The following is a 22,287-nucleotide window of genomic DNA, read 5'->3' as shown; positions in this document are numbered from 1 at the left end:
GTGTCCCAGACAATAAACGTTAGTCTCTATCATTAGCTCACATATGTGTTCTTCCCCCTTGGAGCATCCCTCCTCCTCTTGCCTTCTGTGTACAAACTCAATTATCTCCCACAGGTTCACCATCAGCTGACCCTCCCGAATTAGGAGGCCTTTGCCTTGTCTGGAGCAGGGGGCTTGGGGTGGGCAGTTAGAACCAGATGACCGGCTGGTTTCTGCAGAGCCCACGGAAGAGAAGCGCTTTTAAAGCCAGATCCTTGCCGGACGCTGTGGAGGGACCTGAGGGACACAGTCCCTAGGGGCTTGCCTTCTCAGCAGCTGTTCCAGCTCCGTCGCACGGTCTGGTTTCTCCTCTTTGCAGGTTGGACCAGAGACCCTGCAGTTGACACCATGGAGCCATCAGCCCGCGAGGGCTCCCCAGGTACTTACATTCCTCTGGCTTCTTCTGGTTTGCGGCCTAGACCTCCATTACTGAGTGCAGAGAAGTTGAGAACAGAGAAGGGGAGACCCAAGGGGGACTGCAGGACTCTTCCAACATCAGGTCCCTTCCTGAGGAGTCCAGCCTGGACTCACCTCCTCCCTATCCTGCTTCCTCAGGTGGGACCAGGACAGCCTGGGAAGCTGACTCTGTGGTTACGGTCACTCAAGCTCTTCAATCTGTCCTCTAACCTCATTCTCCTTCCCACCTAGGGAGCAGAAACTTCATTGAGGAAGCCGCTGAGTACCTCCAGCACACGCCGCCGGGGAGGGAAGATCTGAAGCTGCTGCTGACGGAAGATGGCGCCTGGGAGAACTTCGTGGCTGAGGCCCAGTTGTCCAGGTCACCTGCTGTTAGGTCACTTCTCCCCTTTTCTGCTTATGGATGTGCAGCCTCCATCCACCATGCGCCTTCCCCACCCAGCGCCCTGGTTCACATGCTAATTCTCTCTCCAAAGCATCTTCATGGATACACCCGGAATTGTGCTTTGTGAATGTTCCAGTGTCTCTCAGTGAACTGGAGAGCCACCAAAAGGCTGGACCACACACTACCTTTAAGGCTGACCTGGGGTTTTTCACTCTCCTGGAGGTCAATGCCTTTAGTCTCCGATTCCCTAGAGGTCAGAAATGACACCAAAGCTCCCACCATATACTGTATGGTTAAGACTGAGCACGCTATACAGGATGTTCCTGGGAAGAGAAGTGGTTAGGATCCTGAATTTTTCTAATTTTAAAATATTTTCAACTATGACGCATCATGGGAATGAGATCCAAGTCTCAACATGAACCACACTTTGATATTTTTTATACCTAGAAAACATCTTAACTTTCTATGTTCTTTTTAGCACTCTGGTGTTTGAGTGTGACCCATCCTCTGAGGTCAACTGAGGAGCTTTCCACTGTGGCATTGTTTTGAAGCCTTTCACACTTAGAATATTCAGTCAGGATTGCTCAGTTTGAATGAGCTTCCTGCCAAAGTCCCAGCCAACTGCAGACAGTCCTGGCAGGCAGGACATGACCAGGCCTACTGGTTGTTCTCAGCAGCTGAGGGCAAAGGAAACACTTCACAACCCACTAGCAAACATTCCATGAATTAGGGTGACTTATGCTCCAATCTTGCCTCCCCCTGTTCATCAGCAGAGTCCCCTCCCCCCACTCTGCCCCTACCCCCGGCAAATGTGCAGATGGCCACAGTGTTACCCTTGAGTAAGAAGGCATCTTCATCAAATGCCTGACACTAAGAACATCTTTTTTTTTTTGACGAGGTCTGATGTAGCCCATGTTGGCCTCAAACTCAGACATAACTAAAGATGACCTTGAAATTCTGATCTTCCTGCCTCTACCTCCCAAGTGCTAGAATTACCACCTTGTGACACCATACTGTAGACGAATTTCTAAATGGTCTTATTAAATAAAAAACATGGAGCCAAATATAGGGGCGAAAGCCTTAGAGATCAGGGAAATAGGGATAGCCACCAGTCAATCTTACCTCACTAGCTCTGCAGCTTCCAAATGCGAGCTACTTCCTGTCTTACCCATGCCTTTATTGCCTTGCTGTTCTCCCCTCTCATTGGTTCTTAGCCCAGCTACTTCACTTCCTTGTCACTGCCTGTCTGTACAGACCTCCAGGTCTCTATGGTTGGTACTGGGATTAAAGACATGTGTCACCACACTTGGCTCTGTTCCCTAGTGTGGCCTTGAACACACAGAGATCCTGTCTGCTAAGTGATTGGATTAAGGGCATGTGCTACCACTGCCTGACTTCTGTATTGACTTAAAATGCCTTGCTGTTTCCTCTGATCTCCAGGCAAACTTTATTAAAGCACAAATAAAATATCACCACATTTCAGCACAAATAAAATATCACCACACCATGCCTGGTTTTATACAGTGCTAGACCCCAGGGCCTCATGCATGCTTGGCAAGCATTTTACCTACTGCAAAATCCCCAGCCCCTAAAGAACATCTTTTAAAAGTTTTTTTTTTTTTTTTGGTTTTTTCGAGACAGGGTTTCTCTGTGTAGCTTTGCGCCTTTCCTGGAACTCACTTGGTAGCCCAGGCTGGCCTCGAACTCACAGAGATCCGCCTGGCTCTGCCTCCCGAGTGCTGGGATTAAAGGCATGCGCCACCACCACCCGGCTTTTAAAAGTTTTTTTAAGAGACTTATTTCTATTTTATATGTATGTCTTTGCCTGCATGTATGTGTATGTGCCTGATGCCCACAGAGGCCAAAAGAGGGCATTGGAACTCCTAGAACAGGCAATTGTGTGCCCCCATGGGGTGCTGGGAATCAAACCTGGGTCCTCTGGAAGAGCAAACAGTGCTCTTAGCTGCTGAGTCATCTCTCTAGCCACAAGAGCATCTTAAACAAACAAGATTTATTATAGTATATTATTTATTTATTTGGGTTTTTGAGACAAGATCTCTCTCTATAGCTCTGGCTGTCCCAGAACTCATTATGTAGATCAGACTGGCCTCAAACTCACAGAGATCCACCTGCCTTTACCTCCTGAGTGCTGGGATTAAAGGTGTGTGCCACCACACCTGGAAATTTATTTACTTTTTATTTATGTGTGTGTGTGTGTGTGTGTGTGTGTGTGTGTGTGTGTGTGTGTGTGTATGAATGTGTGTACATGCACATACCCATGTAGGCTGCAAGAGGGTCTCAGATCCCTTGGATTTGGAGTTATAGATGATTGAGAACCTTTCATATGAGTGCTGAGATTCAAACCCCAGTCCTGTACAAATGCAACAAGCACTCTTAATTGCCAATTCTCCAGTTCCCTGAAGAGCATCTTAACATGACTTTTACTCATTATCCTCTATTATTGATGAAGGACCATTTACAATTACCAAGTGTTCACCATCAAAAGATTCTGCATGTCTGTAAAATCCCTCTGGAGCCACAGAAAGCATGCTGTCAATTGTAGCACGAATCTTAAAAGGTCTTATTAATAAAATCAAACCTGAAGCCAGGTATTGGGGTGAATGCTGGAAGATCAGAGAAACAGAACAAGCCACAGCCACCTCACCTTGCCAGTTCCTCAGCTGATCCTGTTTCCTCAGACTAGAAGCCTCTGAGTCCTTATCCAGAATGAATCTCAGCTGAACTGCTGCTAAAAGCCTAAAAGCTTAACCAGCTCTAGTTCCTGGTTTTCATGCCTTATATACCTTTCTGCTTTCTGCCATCACTCCCTGGGATTAAAGTCTCACTTCCTGGGATTAAAGGCGTGAGTCACCATGCCTGGCTGTTTCCAGTATGGCTTTGAACTCACAGAGATCCGGATGGATCTCTGCCTCCCAAGTGATAGGATTAAAGTTGTGTGTACCACCATTTTCTGGCCTCTATGTCTGTCTAGTGGCTGTTCTGTCCTCTGACCCCAGAGAAGTTTATTAGGATGCACCATAGATTGGGGGACACAATATATCACCACGGTCATTTGCACAGGCCATGTGTTACGGAGTCTATAACAAACCATCAGTTTTATTTGTTCCACTGGGCATGGAACCGAGTCCCCATGCATATCAGACAGGCACGCTACCCTTGACCTCGCTCCACAGCTGAGCTCTCTCTCTTCATGCCTTGATGCCCATTACAGAGCGGATGCCGATACGTTGCGCGACGCTCTCAATGCCCTCACAGAAAACATGGCGGAGGAAGACCAAGGGAGGCTCCGGCGAGACCTGCAGGATGTGGAGAGGTTTGTGGCTAAGTTCCCTCAGGTGAAGCTGGAGCTGGAGGAGCAGGTCAGGAAGCTGCGCGCCCTTGCAGACAAGATTGACAAGGTGCACAGGGACTGCACCATCTCCAAGGTGGTGGCCGGCTCCACCAGCACTGTGTCCGGAGTCCTGACCCTCCTTGGCCTCGCTCTGGTACCTGTGACAGCTGGGGCCAGTCTGGGGCTCTTGGCGATGGGGATGGGCCTGGGAGCAGCAGCGGCTGTGACGAGTGTCTCCACTGGTATCGTGGACTACACAAATGAGTCGTCGGCCAGAACGAGAGCCCGCCACCTGGTGTCAACCAGCATGGACAGAGTGAAGCTGGTTGCTGAGGCCGTGGTCCATTCAGGGCCCCAAGTCTACCAGTTGTCTGAGAATTGCTACCGAGTCCTGCGATGCCTTCAACAGAGCATCTACGCCATCAAGCTCGCCAAAGCCAACCCTGCCTTAGCAGCCAGTGCTAAGCGCCTCTTGACCATGGGGCGCATCTCTGCCCAAAGCAGAGAGCAGGTGAAGAAAGCCTTTAGGGGCACTGCTCTGGCAATGAGCAGAAGAGCCTGGGTCATGAATATAGCCACCACAGGTGTGTCCCTCACTGAGGATGTGATCAGCCTTGTGAAAGAATCCAAGCGATTGCACGAGGGGGCAAAAGTGGAGTCGGCTGAGGAGTTGAGGCAGCAGGCTCAGAAGCTGGAGGAGAAATTGGAGGTGCTCGTCCAGATCCATGATAGTTTGCAGTCAGGCTCAAATCAGTAACATGCTTCCTCCCCCAAAGTAGCAAGAAGTCTGGGGACAGAGACAGAGGCATTTTGTTAGAGGAAATCAAGCCCCTCTAACATGGTGTTCAGGACTTAGGCATCTCTTCTTCTTCTTTTTTTTTTTTAAGGTTTATTTATTTATTTATTATGTATACAGTATTCTGTCTGCATGTGTCCTTGCAGGCCAGAAGAGGGCACCAGATCTCATTACAGGTGGTTGTGAGCCACCATGTGGTTGCTGGGAATTGAACTCATGACCTCTGGAAGAGTAGACAGTGCTCTTAACTGCTGAGCCATCTCTCCAGCCCTAAGAAATAAGTGAAATATTTTTATTTATTTATTTTATTATTATATTATTTATTTATTTTTCCTGAGACAGGGTTTCTCTGTGTAGTTTTGGTGCCTGTCCTGCATCTCGCTCTGTAGACCAGGCTGGCCTTGAACTCACAGAGATCCGCCTGGCTCTGCCTCCCAAGTGCGCGATTAAAGGTGTGTGCTACCACCACCTGGTGCATCTCTTCTTTTCAAAAACTTTGATGTCTGTGGTGATATATTGTGTTCCCTAATAAACTTTGTCTGAAGATCAGAGGACAGAACAAGCCACTAGATTAAACATAGAGACCAGGCTGTGGTGGCACACACCTTTAATCCTAGCACTCGGGAGGCAGAGATCCATCTAGATCTCTGTGAGTTCAAAGCCACTCTGGACTACATGAGATTGACTCAGTCTAGGAGAGAAAACAGAGCCAAGCAGTGGTGACACACATCTTTAATCCTAGTACTGGGATGCACACACATGCCTTTAATCCCAGGAAGTGATGGTTGGGAGGAGAAAGGTATATAAGGTGTGAGGAGATAGGAACTAAAGCCTTTTTGGCTGAGGAAGCTCATTTGGCTAGAGGCCTATCAGGTGAGCTCTTTCAGGCTGAGGAGTTGGTGAGGTAAAAGGTGGTGGCTGTGGCTTGCTCTGCTTTTCTGATCTTTCAGTTTTCACCCCAATAGCTGGCTCTGAGTTTTTATAAGAGCCATTATTATAAGACCTATTAGAATTCAAATAAAATCTGGCATCCAACTTGTGGGGAACGAATTCACCAAAAAAACTGCTTGCCTGTGGCTTTGTAGCCCCCAGCTCAGGCCCAAGATACATGCTGCCAGAATCTCCACCCTACCTGGGCCAGACCTAAATTTTCTTTTTGTCCCCATAAGACTACCAGCACCCCCAATCAGCATGAAGTAGCCTAGAAAACTATGCCCATATTCCCCCAAAAATGGATTATGAATGTTTGTGTTTGTTTAGGGGTTGGTTAAAAATTGTTATTGATCATAGTCAATCTCTAAAAGAAGAAAGGGGAATATGATATAGAAATGTATTATATAGAAATGATAGGAAAAAGGGTAGATTATTGAATCTACTCTAAAAAGAAAATACAGGAATATAGACATAAGATAAAAAGGTAGATTATTGAATCTACTTTTAAAAAACAACTATTAGTTTTAAATATCTTGCATTGGATTGGATTTTTGTATATTGTATACAAATTATGTATATTGATACAAACTTGAGATTGATTTTGTTAGAAAATACTGTGCATGTATTTCTAATCTTGTTCAAGATATTGTACCTATACAGTTCATTTAATAATGTAATACAAATTGCTAGTCCTTGAAAGTTACCATTGCCAACTATTGAGGATATAAGAAATGCAAGTTAATAGTCATTACAATCAAACTTGCAGTCATATTAGGTATGCTCAAGGTCAAACAGGAATATATTTTAGATCATCTTCAAACACTTCAGAGATCTACAGAATATGGCATTTAAGATGTTTTAATAATGTAGATTCTTTTTTTTTTTTTTAATGACAATGAGACATGTCTGCTCCTGGCAGCACCATTCTACTTCAGAGAAGATGATAGGCACTGAAGAAACTTCTTATGGAGTTTACTTTCTTTGTGGTAAAAGTTAGCCTTTGGACTAGAAAATGCCTTTGCCTCAACTGCTGACAGTATGCTGTTCAAAATGAACAAGCAGGACATAAAAGAAAGGACTGCCACACCTTGCCAAGACAAGATAGGAAGGTCTATCAGATATACTAGGCCTGTGGGCTGAAGATGGATATCTAATGTTTCAGAGGAACCTTGGTTGACTGTCCAGGCAGCCGGCTGTTTCTGTCATTTCTCACATTTTTTGGAAGTCATTTGTTTGCACTTCCTCCTTTCTCAGTTAATATTATTTCCTTCTTGGGTCTCTGAGGGAGTTGAAGTTATAGTTTTCCTTGTTAACAAATTCAGAAAAGAAACTCATTAAAAAGGTGTAAAGTGTGTAAGTTTGAAAGACATCAAAAGATAGTTTTGGGTTGGTAATACAAGTTAGGAAAGTGATTTAGGTACAATATTTTGGACTCACCAAAATAGGATAGATAATGGAGTATTTTCTCTGAATTTGTCAAATGTTAATAGACTGGACATTGTTAATGTAATTCTTGACTGGATATATTGTATATATTTATTGTACTTACTGTATATAGTTTTTATATATTAGTTACAACTCTTTTATTATTTTATACAAAAAAGAGGAAATGTGATATATTGTGTACTCCAATAAACTTTGCCTGAAGATCAAAGAACAGAACAAGCAACTAGATTAAACAAAGAGGCCAGACAGTGGTGGCACACACCTTTAATCCTAGCACTCAGGAGGCAGAGATTCATCTAGATCTCTGTGAGTTCAAAGCCACCCTGGACTATATGAGATTGACTCAGTCTAGGAAGAAAACAGCCAAGCAGTGGTGACACACACCTTTAATCCCAGTACTGGGATGCACACACATGCCTTTAATCCCAGGAAGTGATGGTTGGGAGGAGAAAGGTATATAAGGTGTGAGGAGATAGGAACTAAAGCCTTTTTGACTGAGGAAGCTCATTTAGCTAGAGGCCTATTGGCTGAGTTCTTTCAGGCTGAGGAGTTGGTGAGGTAAGATGTGGTGGCTGTGACTTGCTCTGCTTCTCTGATCTTTCAGCTTTCATTCCAATATTTGGCTCTAGGTTATTATTATTATTATTATAAGACCTATTAGAATTTAAGCAACAGATGTGTTTATATATGTATCTGAGCATGTGGGTGTAGGTTCCCTCAGAGACCAGGAGAGGGCACCAGATCTCTGGAGCTGGTGTTATAGGAGATTGTGAGCTGCCTAATATAGGTACTGGGAACTGAATTCTTGTCCTCTGCAGGATAGCCAGTACCCTTAACTGCTGAGCCACCTTTCCAGCCAGGGTTTGTCATTCCTGTGCCTGAGCACTGCAAGATAAATGCAGGAGACTAATGGAGCAAAGGGAAAGCAATGGGAGCCTGAAACAAGGAACCAGAGGGAACTAGAGAGTGTACTAGTAGGGAGTACTCCAAAACAGTTGATTCTGTAATAAATAACACTTAGGGGGCTTGAATAAAGAGGGTGGTGTAGGAGAAGCAGTGAGATGGCAGGGAAACTGACAAGTCAGGGATGGGAGAAAGCCAGAGGGAGGGTTCTAGGTGTGCAGGAGCCACAGTGACTTCCTAGGATGACAGTGGTGGTGGTAAAGGGTGGTGGTGACAGCAGAGTGGCACATCAGTGGTGCAGGGTCTAGGGTGCCCCGTGGTGGCCAGTGGAATGCCGGTGACACTCGGCAGGCAGTACTGGGGAGCGACACAGAGTGGAGTCACAGGTCGGGAAACTTTGCGGAGTGTTGAGGGCAGCCAGCATGTGGTCAGGAGACGCACCTTCTCAGAGCCACAGCTTCCTCGTGAGTAGGGGTTGGGGTGAGGGGTGGATAAGACCACCTCTCTGGGCATCTTCCTCTTCCATCTTGTGCTCATAGGCTTGAGTTCAATGAATATTAACCAGTAAATGGGGCATCACAGCCTGAAGGTCCCCAAATCATAGGTAAGGAAAACAGAACACTGGAACATGGCTCAGGATGTGTGGTTGTAGGAGGTCCACCTTCATCCTGGACACCTAGCCACTAGCTCCACAGCCCCTTCTGTGAGACAGCGAACTCAGTTCAGGTGCAGAGCACAGCCTGCAGGAGGCACAGAGGCCCTTGTGCTCACAGAGAAGCACTCCAGGGGAGCCAGGAACAGTAACAGGGTTGTTCCTTCAGAGGAAGGGATGCATAACCTGTCATCCACCCAGAAGGCTGGAAGCAGACATGGTTAATAGCTGGGTGACCTTTTGTGCTGTCTTTGTGGCCAGGACCACACCGGATTCTCCCCCAGACCCTTTCTGTGAATTTGTCCATCTAGAGAACCCATTTTTATGAAAGATGTCACGTGTACAGAGTTTTGATGTAGTCATGTCTTAAGCTTTACTGTGCATATGGGGTTGAGTTAATTATCACCAGGAAAGTCCACCAAATTGCAGTGTGCTTAAATATGCCTAAAATAAACCACTTGGGGTCAGACTCCTGAAGTTTGAACCGACACTGTCTACTTAGCTGTGCTGGAACAAACTACCTTCTTGCCTCCTGCAGATGGTCACTCTGCTGGCCACGGTGGCTGCTGAGACCCCTGCACAGCCTGTCCCACAAGGCAGCACTCTGCTCTCAGGCTGGCTTCTCCCAGCTGACCTGTGCTGAATCCCCTTCTGGCCATTTCAGTAGTGTCCTGCCTGGTTACTTCTGCAGTTGAGAGTTTTTAAGTGGCAAAGTAGCCAGCCTTGGCAGTTCACGGGCCGTGATATGGGGATAAGCACAGTCTCTCTCCTTGGTTCTGAAACCTCTTTGGAAACACTAGGCTGCTGGGGAGTGTAGTTGGATTTTTTTTTTTTTTTTTTTTTTTTTTTTTTTTTTTTGTGGGTTGTAGCATTCTTAAACTTTATTAAAGCTAACTTTTTTTTTTTATTTTGCATTACAATTCAGTTCTACATATCAGCCATGGATTCCCCTGTTCTCCCCTCTCCTGCCCCCCTCCCCCTCCCCCCAGTTTGTGCTGCCAGCTCACAAATAATGACACAGAGACTGTGTCATTATGAAAGCTTAATTATGAAAGCTCGTCCTTAGCTTAGGCTTGTTCCTAACTAGTTCTTATAACTTAAATTAACCCTTATTTTTTTTAATCTATGATCTTCCATGTGGCTTGTTACCTCAAGTCTATACTGTCCATTCTGCTTCCTCTGCATCTGGCTGGTGACTCAGCCTTCCTTCCTCCCAGAGTTCTCTCTCTGCCAAGAAGTCCTGCCTAGACTCTCCTGCCTAGCTATTGTCCATTCAGCTTTCTATTACACTAATCACAGGAATACACAGTGTACAAATATCCCACAACAGGGGAGGGCAGAGTCTGGTGCCCACAAAAGCATGCTCTTCCCTTGAATATAAAGAATTTCTTAGGGCTGGGCATGGTAGCACATGTCTGTAATCCCAGCATTTGGGAGGCAGAGGCAGGTAGATCTCTGAGTTTGAGGCCAGCTTAGTCTATATAGTGAGTTCCAAGACAGAAAAAGCTACATAGTGTGACCCTGTCTCACCACCCCCTACCTAAAAAAAAAGAGTCTTTAGGTAGTAGAGATTTGCAAGAGGGTTTTCCAATTCTGTTCTCATTTTGGCTTTGTCCTCTCTCCTAAATATCTTTGCTACTAACCTCCTGACTTATTCCCACTGGACTCCAGCCAGACTCTTTGATGATATCCAGGACACAATGCAGAGGACCCTTCCTGGTAGAGAGGGTGGGCAGATGCACTCTGCTTATCAGGATCACCTTTAGCAAGCATTCCCCAGATGTCCAGGACTGGCTGAAGCCTGTGTGGGGACAAAACTCCAGAATGTCTGAGCAAAGCCGAACACCAACAGCCAGGTGTTTGAATCTGAATTCAGCCTTCACGATCTTCTCAGCGTGCTCACGGCTCAGTGCTCACTCATTCGACTCTCAAGTTTTTGCAAACTGAAGGTTGGCAGTTGCCTGTTCTAAGCAAGGTCACCCATGCTTGGGGCCCCTGGTGTGACGGGTCTGTTTCACATGACAGAGCTGCTTCATCTGCAGGGCGTTTACCCACCAACCCCACAGTTCCCCAGAGTTTTCTTGAGTGTGAGCAGCAGGAAATATTAGACAGAAGGATTTAGATTGTAGAGATAAACAGAAAATACAGGCTAGCCTCGAGAGGGCCTGAACCTATTCCAATGGGCCCTGACTGTCTCTGCCTCAGGGTATTTATAGAGACACCAAGGGGTGGAGCAAAAGACCTCCCCCCAGCACAGCCAAGTGCAGACCACTTCCTCCCCATCCCTGTCCTGGTACCCATGGCTCCTAAACCACCAGTAGTGTGTAAGTGGCTACTCCAACTTGGGCCCCAAATCTGGAGCAAGTGAGGAAATTTCCAAGGGTGCTGGAACACATTCTCAGTGACAGTAGCTGACCTTCTCCAAAGGGGGAATGGTAATGGGGAGTCTGTGCCCTGCCTTAGACACAACATGGCTTTTTTAGTTTCTCCTTATTTTCCAAGCCCTTTCTCTAGCTTCCTGCTGCTAGGTTCTCTGGGGTTGTGAATTGTATCCTGGTTATCCTTTGTTTTGGACACACACTCTCTTGATGGTTTTCTTTTGACCTTTTCTTTATTCTTCTTTTGTATTTTCTATTCTCTTTTCTTATCTCTATCCAGACATGTCCCTTCTGTCTCTCTTGATGTTTTCCTTCTAACTCTGTCTTTATTCTTCCTTATTATCTCATTCCTAATGTTTTCCTTCTCCTTCTTCTGTATTCTTTCTCTTTAGCTTTTATACCCCAACAGAATCTTTCAGACAATATAGAAATTACAATGCGGTTACATTATGTTGTTCACATGAATGATTACAATGAATATAAGTAAGAATCAGCATGTTTTCCATATCCTTTACATGATTAAACATTTTACGTATTACAGGTGAAAAACAAATTATCCCCAAGAACCCACATACATTCATGCCCAAGCAACTTGTAGATTAACAGAGTGTAAGCAAGCAAGATATTCCACTAACAGGCTGCATTTCGCAGTTACAAAGAAAGAATCAATTACTTTATTACTTATCTCAAAAGGTAATTTTAAAAGAACCACAAATCCAAACTTTTGTATATGAAAAAGAATCAGTAAGCTCTGTGTTAAACCTTTAGGGTGCATACCCACTCATCAATAGTTTTTTTTTTTAATCAGGATATTGAGGGCAGAAATGGATATAAGGAATTAATCATCACATTTGGTCATCAATGTATCCAAACAAGAAAGGCACATCAGCTAATGATAATTGGCCTGCTTTGTTCTTGTTCCCGGACCTTAAGGAGTTCCTCACTCAACTATGTGCCTTTTTAAAACTTTAGATGGTCTTCTTGGGTTTTTCACCTCAAAGCTACTTGACACACCCATTCACACCACGCCAGATACCAGAGGAAGATGCCAGCAGCAAACGTGTGAAGACACAGGAGAAGCTAAAGACATTCTGGAGTCTGTGGTCATGGGGCCTCAGCTAGCTGGGATTCACCCTGAGATTCGTCCATCAGGATTTTCCGTCTGGTGGTTTGACACCTCCATCTGCAATTGCCACCTGCTGCTCCTCTGACTTGGCCACTGGCATGTTCTCGTACAGCCCTCCCTGTTCACACCCACCATGATTCAGTCCCATTTCCACTCTGGCCCTTCATTTTAGACTCCAGTTTCTGTCTTCTCTGTGAGTCACTGGCTGTCTGCATTGACCTTGCTGTGCTTGGACACAGAAACACAAACTCCTCAACAGTCAGTTCCCTAGACTCAGGCTATGTCGTATGCCTCCTCATCCCCACCCCTGTACATGTCATCTCCCCTGGACTCTTAGCTCCTTGAGGGAGGGGGTCACTGAGGCAGGTATTGCTGTGGATATTGTTCTGTATAAATGAAACACTGACTGGCCAGTGGCCAGGCAGGAAGTAGGCGGGACAAGGAGAGAGGAGAATTCTGGGAAGTGGAAGGCTGAGTGAGGGAGACACTGCCAGCCGCCACCATGACAAGCAGCATGTAAAGATGCCGGTAAGCCATGAGCCATGTGGCAAGGTATAGATTTATAGAAATGGGTTAATTTAAGATATAAGAACAGTTAGCAAGAAGCCTGCCACGGCCATACAGTTTGTAAATAATATAAGCATCTCTGTGTTTATTTTATAAGTGGGCTGTCAGACTGCCGGGGCTCGGCGGGACCCGGAGAGAAAACTCCAGCTACAGGTATGACTGCAGATCCCTGTGGATCTGCTCAAATTCCCGCAACTTCTCCTCCAGCTTGTGAGCCAGGTCCCGCAGCGCTCCCCCTGACTCTGTTGTTGCCCCATTGTGCAAATCCATTGAGTCAATCACAAGGTGATACACATCCAATCCAAGTGAGACAAGACCTAAACCTGCTGCTCTAAATCTGGCTCCTCTGGTCATTGGAAGAGCCAAGCCAGACAAGGCCTGCTCAAAACCTTGGGCAAAGTTTCTGAGATTCCTGGCCTGTGTTCCTGAGCGAGAACTGGCCCTGGCCACCCTGATGGCACGGATCTGCTGACCTATGGTTTTCCAGGCACTGACTAAATCCACACCTGTGTTAATTAATTTAAATGTGAACTTAGGGATGATATTAAGAATCTCCTTAATTATATTCTGGCTGGCCCCAACTAGGCGCCTGGCTTCAGCCTCATCTGACATTCTGATTGATTCTTCCACAATGGTGGTGGTGGCACCTGTCACACCTGCTGTTGCTCCTAGCCCCACCCCAGTTGCTGAGAGCAGCAGACTGGCCCCTCCTGTGAAGGGGGCCAGAACTAATCCAAGGATGCCCAGTACTCCAGAGGCAGTGCCAACAGAGCCGGACACCACATTGGAGATGGTGCAGCCCCTGTGCACCTGGTCAAGATGGTCAGCCAGGTCTCGGAGCCTCCTGATGTGTTCTTCAAGCTTCCTTTTCAACTCAGGAAATTCTTCCAAAAACCTCCTTTTCTCAAGCCTGTCCTTTTCATCTGTGGGCTCCTGTGCTAAACGCTCCTTCAGTGCATCATGCAGTGCAGCTTCCTCCTCGCTGTGACGGAAGAGGTCAAGTGCATGAGAAAAACAGTTATTTAAAGCTAAAACCTTGTTCAAACTTCACTTCCATATGACAAACCCAACAGGGAGCAATTTTTTTTTGCAGAGATCCATAATTTTGCATTCTACCATGAGTTTTGGTACTTCACAGATGCCCAAGGTTCTTAGTCCACAGCGGTCAGTATGTAAAGTCAAGTCAAGACATTTGATAAAATTAGAGGCACTTGATAACATGACTTCACTCAAGGTCAATGTCATCACTATCTGTGGGAGCCCTGCAGATGAACACGGGGATGGGGACTTAGAGCAAATACTGTTTAACTCAGAGAACTGTGTGTGTTGTGAGGGATTCCCCTTTTCCAAGAGTCTCCTCTCTGCCCTCAGCTGCCAGAAAGTCGTCTGCAGCCCGTGCAGTACCCAGCCTGCAGCAATGCCTGTGCTTGCCAGGGGAGCTCTGCAATGCACCATACACAGTGCTCACCAAGAATGGATTCTTCAATCTGAAATGTTCCCAAACCCGAGCAACTGAAAGCTCCACATCTGTCCTCACGGGACAATACACAGCGACAGCACATTTGTTTTAAAAGCTTTGCATAAACCAGCTCCATCTACTGTACACAGTGTCCACATTAGGGTAGATTTGGATCCCATGTGTAAGATACTCCACTAAATATCTGCACATATTTCAAAGTGGGGAAATGCAGGATCTGAGATGCATCTGTTCCCAAGAATTTCCTATAAAAATGCTCAACCTTACAGATGTGGGGTGTGGTGGGAACTCGGGTGCCATTCCTGACCTTCAGGGGAACTGGAGGCCAAGGCACTGACTTTAGGAAGATTCCCATGTGGACGGTGTCGATGGAATCCATCTGTTGCTGGTGTCCCTGTAAGGGATGTGCTGTCTCTGCCCTCCCTGACTGGTGCCTGTAAGTCACCAGGTCTCTGTGTGTACAGAATGGCTCCATCTCTGTCCCCTAAGGCAAGAGTCTTGAGCAATGTCTGCTTGAGCCTGTTTCAGGATGAATATTCTTTCCTGGGGTGGGCTTCCTGGTGTGCAGCAGTCATGTGATTTCCTGGTGTGCAGCAGTCAGGTGACTTGTGACACTGTGATTCAGGACAACACTGTGTCCTGAGGAGAAGAAACTTCAAGCTTGAAGCTCTCTCATTTCTGCCTGGTGCATGTTTTCATTGGCCCATTTTAACCCTTTGTGCTCCATGGTCAACTGTAACTATCTTATATGTGAGTTTTATGGGTGATTCTTGAAAATTCACAATCCTGGTTGGTTTGGAGCAGTCCTTTATTAACAGCTGGTGTTAAATATAAAAAGAAGGGCTCACTGAAACTCTTTTCTCAGTTTTTTCATTTAACTATCTCTGAGAATTAATAATAAAACCCCAAAACAAACCCCTCAGAGCCACAAGCGACCCTCCATATCATTTTGCCTGCTGCCTGCTTTTTGCAGATTCCCAAATTCCTTTCCCTCCCTGGCTGGAGCTCACAAGGTCAGTGCCTGCCTGAGGTGACTGAGCCAGGACAGCTGCCACTGACCCTGGCTGCATGCTGACCCCAACCCTCATTCACTCCTGACCCACCACCTGACAGTTCTAGTTCAGTGTTCTGCAGTCAGAGGCCACCAGACTAACAGACCCCACAGCTGGTGACAGTGTCACATTTGAACACAACAAGGCCACGTGCAAAGATGCAAGGGGCCTGGAGATCACTAATAGTGATAAATAGGCTGGACATCCCCTGAAGTTAGACAAGACAATAAGGGTAGTAATTTCCTCTGAGATGGTGACCTGGGACCCCCTCAGACTCTTGAGTTCTGCAAACCGTCCTCTAGCCACACTGACTTTGGGCTCTTTCTTCTAGCCACACATCCTTCCTGATATTCAGTGAGCTATGTGTAGAACAGAAGAGGGCCCCAAATAACACCTGAGAACTCCTGAGCACACACAGCTGGTGGAGGGCACACCCTAGCACATCCCTGCACAACCATGATGCATGAGGTCAGAGCAGAGGAGATAAATGTCCTTTGTCCCTCTTGCATGTCCTCTGCCAGGCCTCTTCTTGTGCTATCAATTCCTCTTTCCTTCGAGCCCTGCTGTCCCAGCCTTCCACCTACACCTCCTCTTTAGGGTCACTCACAGTCTCCCCTGAACCCTGGCTGTGACCCTGGCCCTGGTCTCTGGGCTTTGGGAAGGGTGAGGCACTTGGTTTTCCATCCCTGACCTGTTCCTCACCCCAGGCTGTCATCACCATGTCCTTTCAGACTGAATTCCCATTCCTACTGAACATACGGGGGCTCCAGATCTCAGTAAGGACAGTCAGGGTCAACCCAGCTCTGTGCAGCTGCACTGTGGGCTCTCTGCCTCCTCAGTCCCCAGAAAGACCCTGCCTTTGTTGCAACTCCTCAGATGGGAAGAAAGTGACTGAGACAGAACCTGGGGACTCAGTTGATCATGTCCACACTTATCTCAAATAAGTTCATGATTCCAATCTCCCCCAGGAGACCCTTGGCCCTGGTCTCTTCATACTTTCCAAAGTATGTCTCAGTGATAACTTCCAGCAGTACCCACTGTGTACTGCCACATGTTGAGAACTCCACACACATGATCTGATTTTCTCACACTGCAGTTTCATGGTGGTGAAACTCACCAAGTGCTAACTAACTTGCCAAGGTCACATAATTAGTAGAGGGCAGACATGGTCCTGGCACCTTGAGCGACATCTTCAATCAACCTGAGGTGATTTCCATCAAGGAATAACATGGTGGAAACACTACTCTTGGATGCTTGAGGAGGGTCCATAACCCCCCTTCCCCCCAGGACTGCCTAGAGTGGGTATGCTTGCCTAGGAAAATCCTCATCCTCATGATCTGGTGGGCAGTGCTCAGTGCACCATGCAGGTTACCTTGACAACCCTGCTGCCTCCACAAATGCCTTCCAGACTCCATCTTCAGTTATCAGGCTCTTCAGATCCCTTCTGAGGAATTTCTCTGTGAGTAAATCAGCGAGTTCAGATGCGACTCTTGTTCCCACTATTTACCAAGAAGAAGAATGAGGTTAGAAGACAGTGTGGAAGGGGTTAAATACCAAGTAGCAGGAGGTGGTGGTACTCCATATTCTTGAGAATGTATTCATGGGTCCTAATGGAGTCTCCAGGGTTGGAGATTCAATGATGTCCCCCAAATTCATATGTAAAATCTCTTAGGTCCAGCAACTCTATTTGGAGACAGAACTTTAAGGAAATAAAGTAATAAAGACCAAATTAGTGGGTTATCCATTATCTCTTTGTGTCAATAATGGAATTTTCAAAGAGAATGCAATTAATATCAGTGTCTTGTGAACATGGCAGGACTCAGGGCTCTCAGAAGCCAAGGCATCCATGAGCCCTTGACTCTTGAATATTTCATGTCTCCAAAGCCAGGACCACATAGACAACACTTCCAGGTTTGACTACCCACTTGGAATACATCCTTGTTAAATTCATCCACCCAACAGCTTGCTTCCAGAAGCAATGGCTTTCTGGAAGCAAGAAAGCTCTGTGTTTTCTCCATTCTCCAGTTGGAGCTTAGTTGGCTGCTCCTTGCCTGGAATGCACCCTGCCGTTATCCCACTCAGTGCCCTTATGTCCTTGACAGTCACAGTCATTCTGTGACATTCAACTTTCTAGTGTCCTTTTCTCCCCAAATGCAAAATGTCAAACATCTGTCATTTCTTGCTGTCCCAATTGCTTTTTTTTAATGTAGGTCTATATTGTAGATCTAAAGGGTTACCATTAATAACCATCCACAGACTCGATATTATGCTCTGTTGACCTTTCCCCCACCAAAAAATTAGTCCATTGCTTTCAACTTAGCCTTCTGTAAATTCTCAGGGCATGGACAGAAAAAAGCCAGATTACTGGCCAAAATATCACAGGAATGAACTTTGGCCCAGAATATTGGCCAATAAATGTCTTGTTTCACTCTGAACCCTCGTAAGCAAGCCACAACTCTTCTCTCTTGCTCTCAGAACTACTGTCTGCCAGGATCTTGCAGTGTCGACCCATTGTGTTATGTTTATAGTATTCAACTGCATTACATTTCCAAAGTCTCCCTAATTTCTCACATTTATATATCCCTCTGTCTGTCTATCTATCTATCTATCTATCTATCTATCTATCTATCTATCTATCTATCTATAGATATATCTGTATCTATCTATCTATCTATCTATCTATCTATCTATCTATAGAGAGATAGTCATATCTAGCTGCAGATATATCTATATATCTATATCTAGTCATGTTTGTCACAGCAAGAGCCCTCTCAATGATGCCAACTTCTGTATTAGTTCCTTTTCTGTTGCTGTACCATGATAGGAAGACATTAATGAAGATTCATTTTGGCTTCCAGCTCCACAGGCCTAGATGTCCCTAGTGGAAGAGAAAAGACAGAAGAAGGTACTGGAAGCTGAGAGATCACATTTCAACTGTACCTAAGAAGCATAGAATGTTCTAGAAGGTGGGGGTGGGGGTGGAGATGAAACTATGAACTATGTTTTATTTAGCTTTATTTTATTTTATTTTATTCTGTTTTTGAAACACAGTCTCACTATGAAGCCCTGGCTGATCTGGAACTTACTGTGTAGACCAGTCTGGCCCCAAATTCACAGAGATCTAACTACCTCAGCCTGGTAAGTGCTGGGATTAAGGCACACACACCACACTCAGAAAGGCCATAAACTCTAAGAGCCCACACAGAGGGATGAATCTTCTCCAGTATGCCTCCATATTCTAAGACTTCCTTAAACTCCCTAATGGCAACCCCAACTGGAGACCAAGTGTTTAATGCAAGAGCCTCTGGGAGATGTTGTACAGTCAAGTCAGCACCCTTACACACACACTTATATACTTAATTCCCTTTCCATTGAAACCTTGGTGATCTGGAAGAAGTCAGAGAAGAGGAAATTGGCTACCTGATACTGCCATGAGGACGTTCTGGTTCTGAGCACAAGTCAAGGATTTCCTACAGGTTTTCCTTAAGGCTCTTCAGGTTTCTAGACTGGAAGGAGGAGGAAAGAAAAAAAAACTGTGAGATGCAATGGGGACATCTGCAGGGACATCTGGTGGGAGGGGCCAGAGGCCCAGTGGTTCCACCAGGTGGCAGTGGAGGACCAATGGACTGACAGCCAGAGTGCTTCTCCTCCAGTGGGCCCTGCACCGCTACTTCCAGATGTCAGTCATCTGGTCTACCCTCCCCCCTCATCCTGGGCAAGTCAGAGCTCTCATGTTCTGTTAGTGTCCACGGAGAATGTCACCAGCTAGGGACATATCCATGAAGAAAAGCAATATACAATCTACATGTAGGAGAAATGCAAAGGGATATTCTGTCAACTGCTTGGTGGGAACACATGAGAATTAATGTTAATAGGAAAGATTTACTGTATGTCTGTAACACACAAGGCTCCTCACACACACCTCATTAGGGGATCAACATCCTCCATGAGATGAAGACTGCTGTGAACCCCATTTTTAAAGTGGAGGGAAGACCATAGGAATTTGCTGACACCCCCAAGATATCACAGGAATGCCGGACTAGAGACTTGACCCTGGGTTGTTCTGACTGTCAACCCACCTTTTAGATATGAATCTTCACTCTCAAAAAAACACACAGCAGCATTCCCTCCCCTCCTCATGTGACTGTGAATGCTTCTCACCCACATCAGGGCCTGAGCCCTTGAATAGTTAAATTCACAGGGTCACAGTGATCTCTCAAAGTTCACCCCCTCCTTGTTTCCTCAGGATCCTGCACTCCACCAGGGCTGGAATCCCGTCACACCCTGTCACTGTTCCTGCTCCGGCCCATCCAGTCCTCTGCCCTCCCTAAATGTTCAACCTTAGGCAGCTTCTAATCATCATGTGAAATAAACACTCTCTTAAAAAAAAAATTTGTGCACTGTGGATAACTTACTGGAAGATATTTCTAGAAGCAAAGTGATTGGATCACAGAGCTTCAACATTTAACTTTTTCATAACATGAGGCTCAATGCTGTATAAATAAAGTATGGGAACTCACACTCACCCGAGCATTGCGTGGGGGTGGGCATTTTCTCTAGATCTACTATTGCACAATAGATCTGACTGCACGTGGTACCTCAGCACTGGAGAGGCTGAGGCAGGGTGGTTGCTGGCAATTTGAGGCCCACTGAGGCTTCACACGGAGACCCTAGTTCTAACTAAGAACAAACAACACCAAGGTCTGGGTCTGGGGCTGCATTTCTGTGGTGGAAAGTCCCTCAGTGTGTTTGAGGCCCTGGGCACAATCCCTAGGCACAAATGGACAAGATACTCAGCTCCTCCCTTCAGGCTTGCCCAGTCTCTCCCTGCCCTGGATGTCCCATTTCCTAGGGCACTTCTCCACACTACCCTTGCCACCTACCCCACCCCCACTCCTCCTCCTGCACCAGTGGACTTAGCGTGATCCTGGTGGCCAGGACCAGCTGTGCAGCCTCTTTCTCTAGGGCCCAGCAAGGGTCCCACAGGCACCCCACATCTCTAGCAGCGGAACAGCAGAGTGTGCTCACAGAGACCATGTGGGGTCAGAGTGGCTTGCTCTGTCCAAATGGTTGGGAAGTGCAGGACAACAATAAGAAAGCAGACAGACAAACCAGAGTCTCCAGGCATCAGGATTTGCTCTTCTGCCCTGAGATGGTACAAGGGGAAATAACAGCCAGGTAGTAAGTAACCATGGAGACCCGTGGGACAGAGGCTCAGACACATGGCTTCCTGGAGCTAGTTGGTTAGACCCCAGAAAGTGGGTGCATGTCCATGTCTGTCTTATTCTTCACCTAGATACGTAAGACAGAGCCTGTCATTTTCCCCATCCCCCACAGGCTGAAATGATACCAGGTGAGGCCCAGAGGACACAAGCATGCCACCCACTGCTCAGCCTCCTTTCCAGGCTCCTGGACAAGCCACTGTCTTCTGCAGCCTCAGTTTCCACACAAAGCCTGGCATAGAATAGGGCCTCAGAGACAGGTTGGGGGACACCCAAACCCCACAGCTCCTTGTATCTCAGAAGACAGCCTTTGTCCCTATCCTGCTTCAGTATCAGCATCCCAGGGCCAGCTTTACTGACCAGGCCCCTAAGATGGCCAGGCTTAGGCCCCCGCCCTCCTCCATCTCTCTGTTTGCTCCATTTCTCAGTGGAGTGGGCACCCCAAGCAGACACCTTCCTTTTGCAGTTTCCTGTCATGTCCCAAGCATTCTCTCATCCAAGGTGAGCCCTCGAAGATCAGCGAACCCATTTGAGGGCTTCCACAACCTTTCTTGTGTTTAGGAAGGACAGCCACACCCAACCCAGCTGAGAGCCAAGATCTACTGTCCCTGAGTGCATCTATAAAATGGGTCCACCCCTCTTCTAGAGCTGTGGCGAGGATGAGCAAGTGGGGGAACTGATCACCTCCCCCAACTTACCGTGGAGTCTTCTGTCCAAACTTGAGCAGGACCCAGGTCTCAGGAGTGTGGGTGCCGCCACTGGCCGTGTGTGAGACAATCTGACAAAGGCCAGGACTCAAACTGAAAGCAAAACCTCAGATTCAGCTTACTGACCCCACCCTCACACACTTTCTTGTCCATTCTCTCACAAGACCAACGAGTTTCTAGATTCCTCTTTGCACACCCCCATGTTGTTCGTAGGTTCTCCATGGTCTTTCAGACACAAGAGTCGGCCACCAGAGTGGCTTGTGTGGCCCTTTCACAGGGGTTGCCTGAGACCATTTGCATTTCAGATATTTACATCATGATTCATGATAGTAACAAAATTACAGATACGATGTTGTAATGAAAATTTTAGGTTGGGGTCACCACAACATGAGGAACTGATTAAGGTTGAGAAATACTGCACTAGAGGCTCAGGAACCCACCACAGATCACTCTCCACACCTCCTGGGTTCTGACCAGCCCTGGCTTTCCCCAAGTACACCTGCTAGGTGGAAGTTTCTGTTAGGTTTTTGACTGCCAATATGGGAGTATTGTAGGGTGAAGAGGTGGGACATAGAAAACCACTTGGGTAAAAGAGATTGAATGATGGGTTTGAGGCCTCTGAGGCTGGTTAAGGATGGAGGGGTGAAGAACAGCCTGATGTGAGAGGTCTGCACTGCCACCTGAGGCCATGGTGTTATCTGGACCTGTGCTGCCACCAAGGGCCATGTCTGTAGCAGGGGTCTCTGTCAATGTCTGTGATCCATGTTAACCCCAAAGGCTGTGTGGACTGTCTTGGTCTGGGCAGCTGTCTGAAACCATGTTGATGTCTGAGTTT

The 22,287-nt window shown here is 46.5% G+C and overlaps 2 protein-coding genes across 2 annotated transcripts; one reads left to right on the top strand and one right to left on the bottom strand.

Annotated features, from left to right (window-relative positions):
* The first annotated feature begins 387 nt into the window (after positions 1 to 387).
* On the top strand, positions 388 to 4,950 carry LOC128116288 (apolipoprotein L2-like). The gene is made up of 3 exons (XM_052747469.1): positions 388 to 418; positions 688 to 817; positions 4,074 to 4,950. Exons 1-3 carry the CDS (start codon positions 388 to 390, stop codon positions 4,948 to 4,950), a joined length of 1,038 nt encoding a protein of 345 aa, XP_052603429.1.
* Positions 4,951 to 11,144: 6,194 nt separating this feature from the next.
* On the bottom strand, positions 11,145 to 21,546 carry LOC128116287 (apolipoprotein L3-like). The gene is made up of 4 exons (XM_052747468.1): positions 21,444 to 21,546; positions 18,944 to 19,029; positions 16,896 to 17,022; positions 11,145 to 13,976 (listed from the first exon to the last, which is right to left on the bottom strand). Exons 2-4 carry the CDS (start codon positions 18,954 to 18,956, stop codon positions 13,142 to 13,144), a joined length of 975 nt encoding a protein of 324 aa, XP_052603428.1. The 5' UTR covers positions 18,957 to 19,029; positions 21,444 to 21,546; the 3' UTR covers positions 11,145 to 13,141.
* Between the last annotated feature and the right edge of the window lie 741 nt (positions 21,547 to 22,287).

This window comes from Peromyscus californicus, unplaced genomic scaffold (genome assembly GCF_007827085.1).
Source record: "Peromyscus californicus insignis strain IS unplaced genomic scaffold, ASM782708v3 Scaffold_20__1_contigs__length_68692818, whole genome shotgun sequence".
NCBI classification, from domain to species: Eukaryota; Metazoa; Chordata; class Mammalia; order Rodentia; family Cricetidae; genus Peromyscus; species Peromyscus californicus.
The sequence above is the reverse complement of the archived record's forward strand: the minus strand, read 5'-3'. Positions and strand labels throughout refer to the sequence as shown.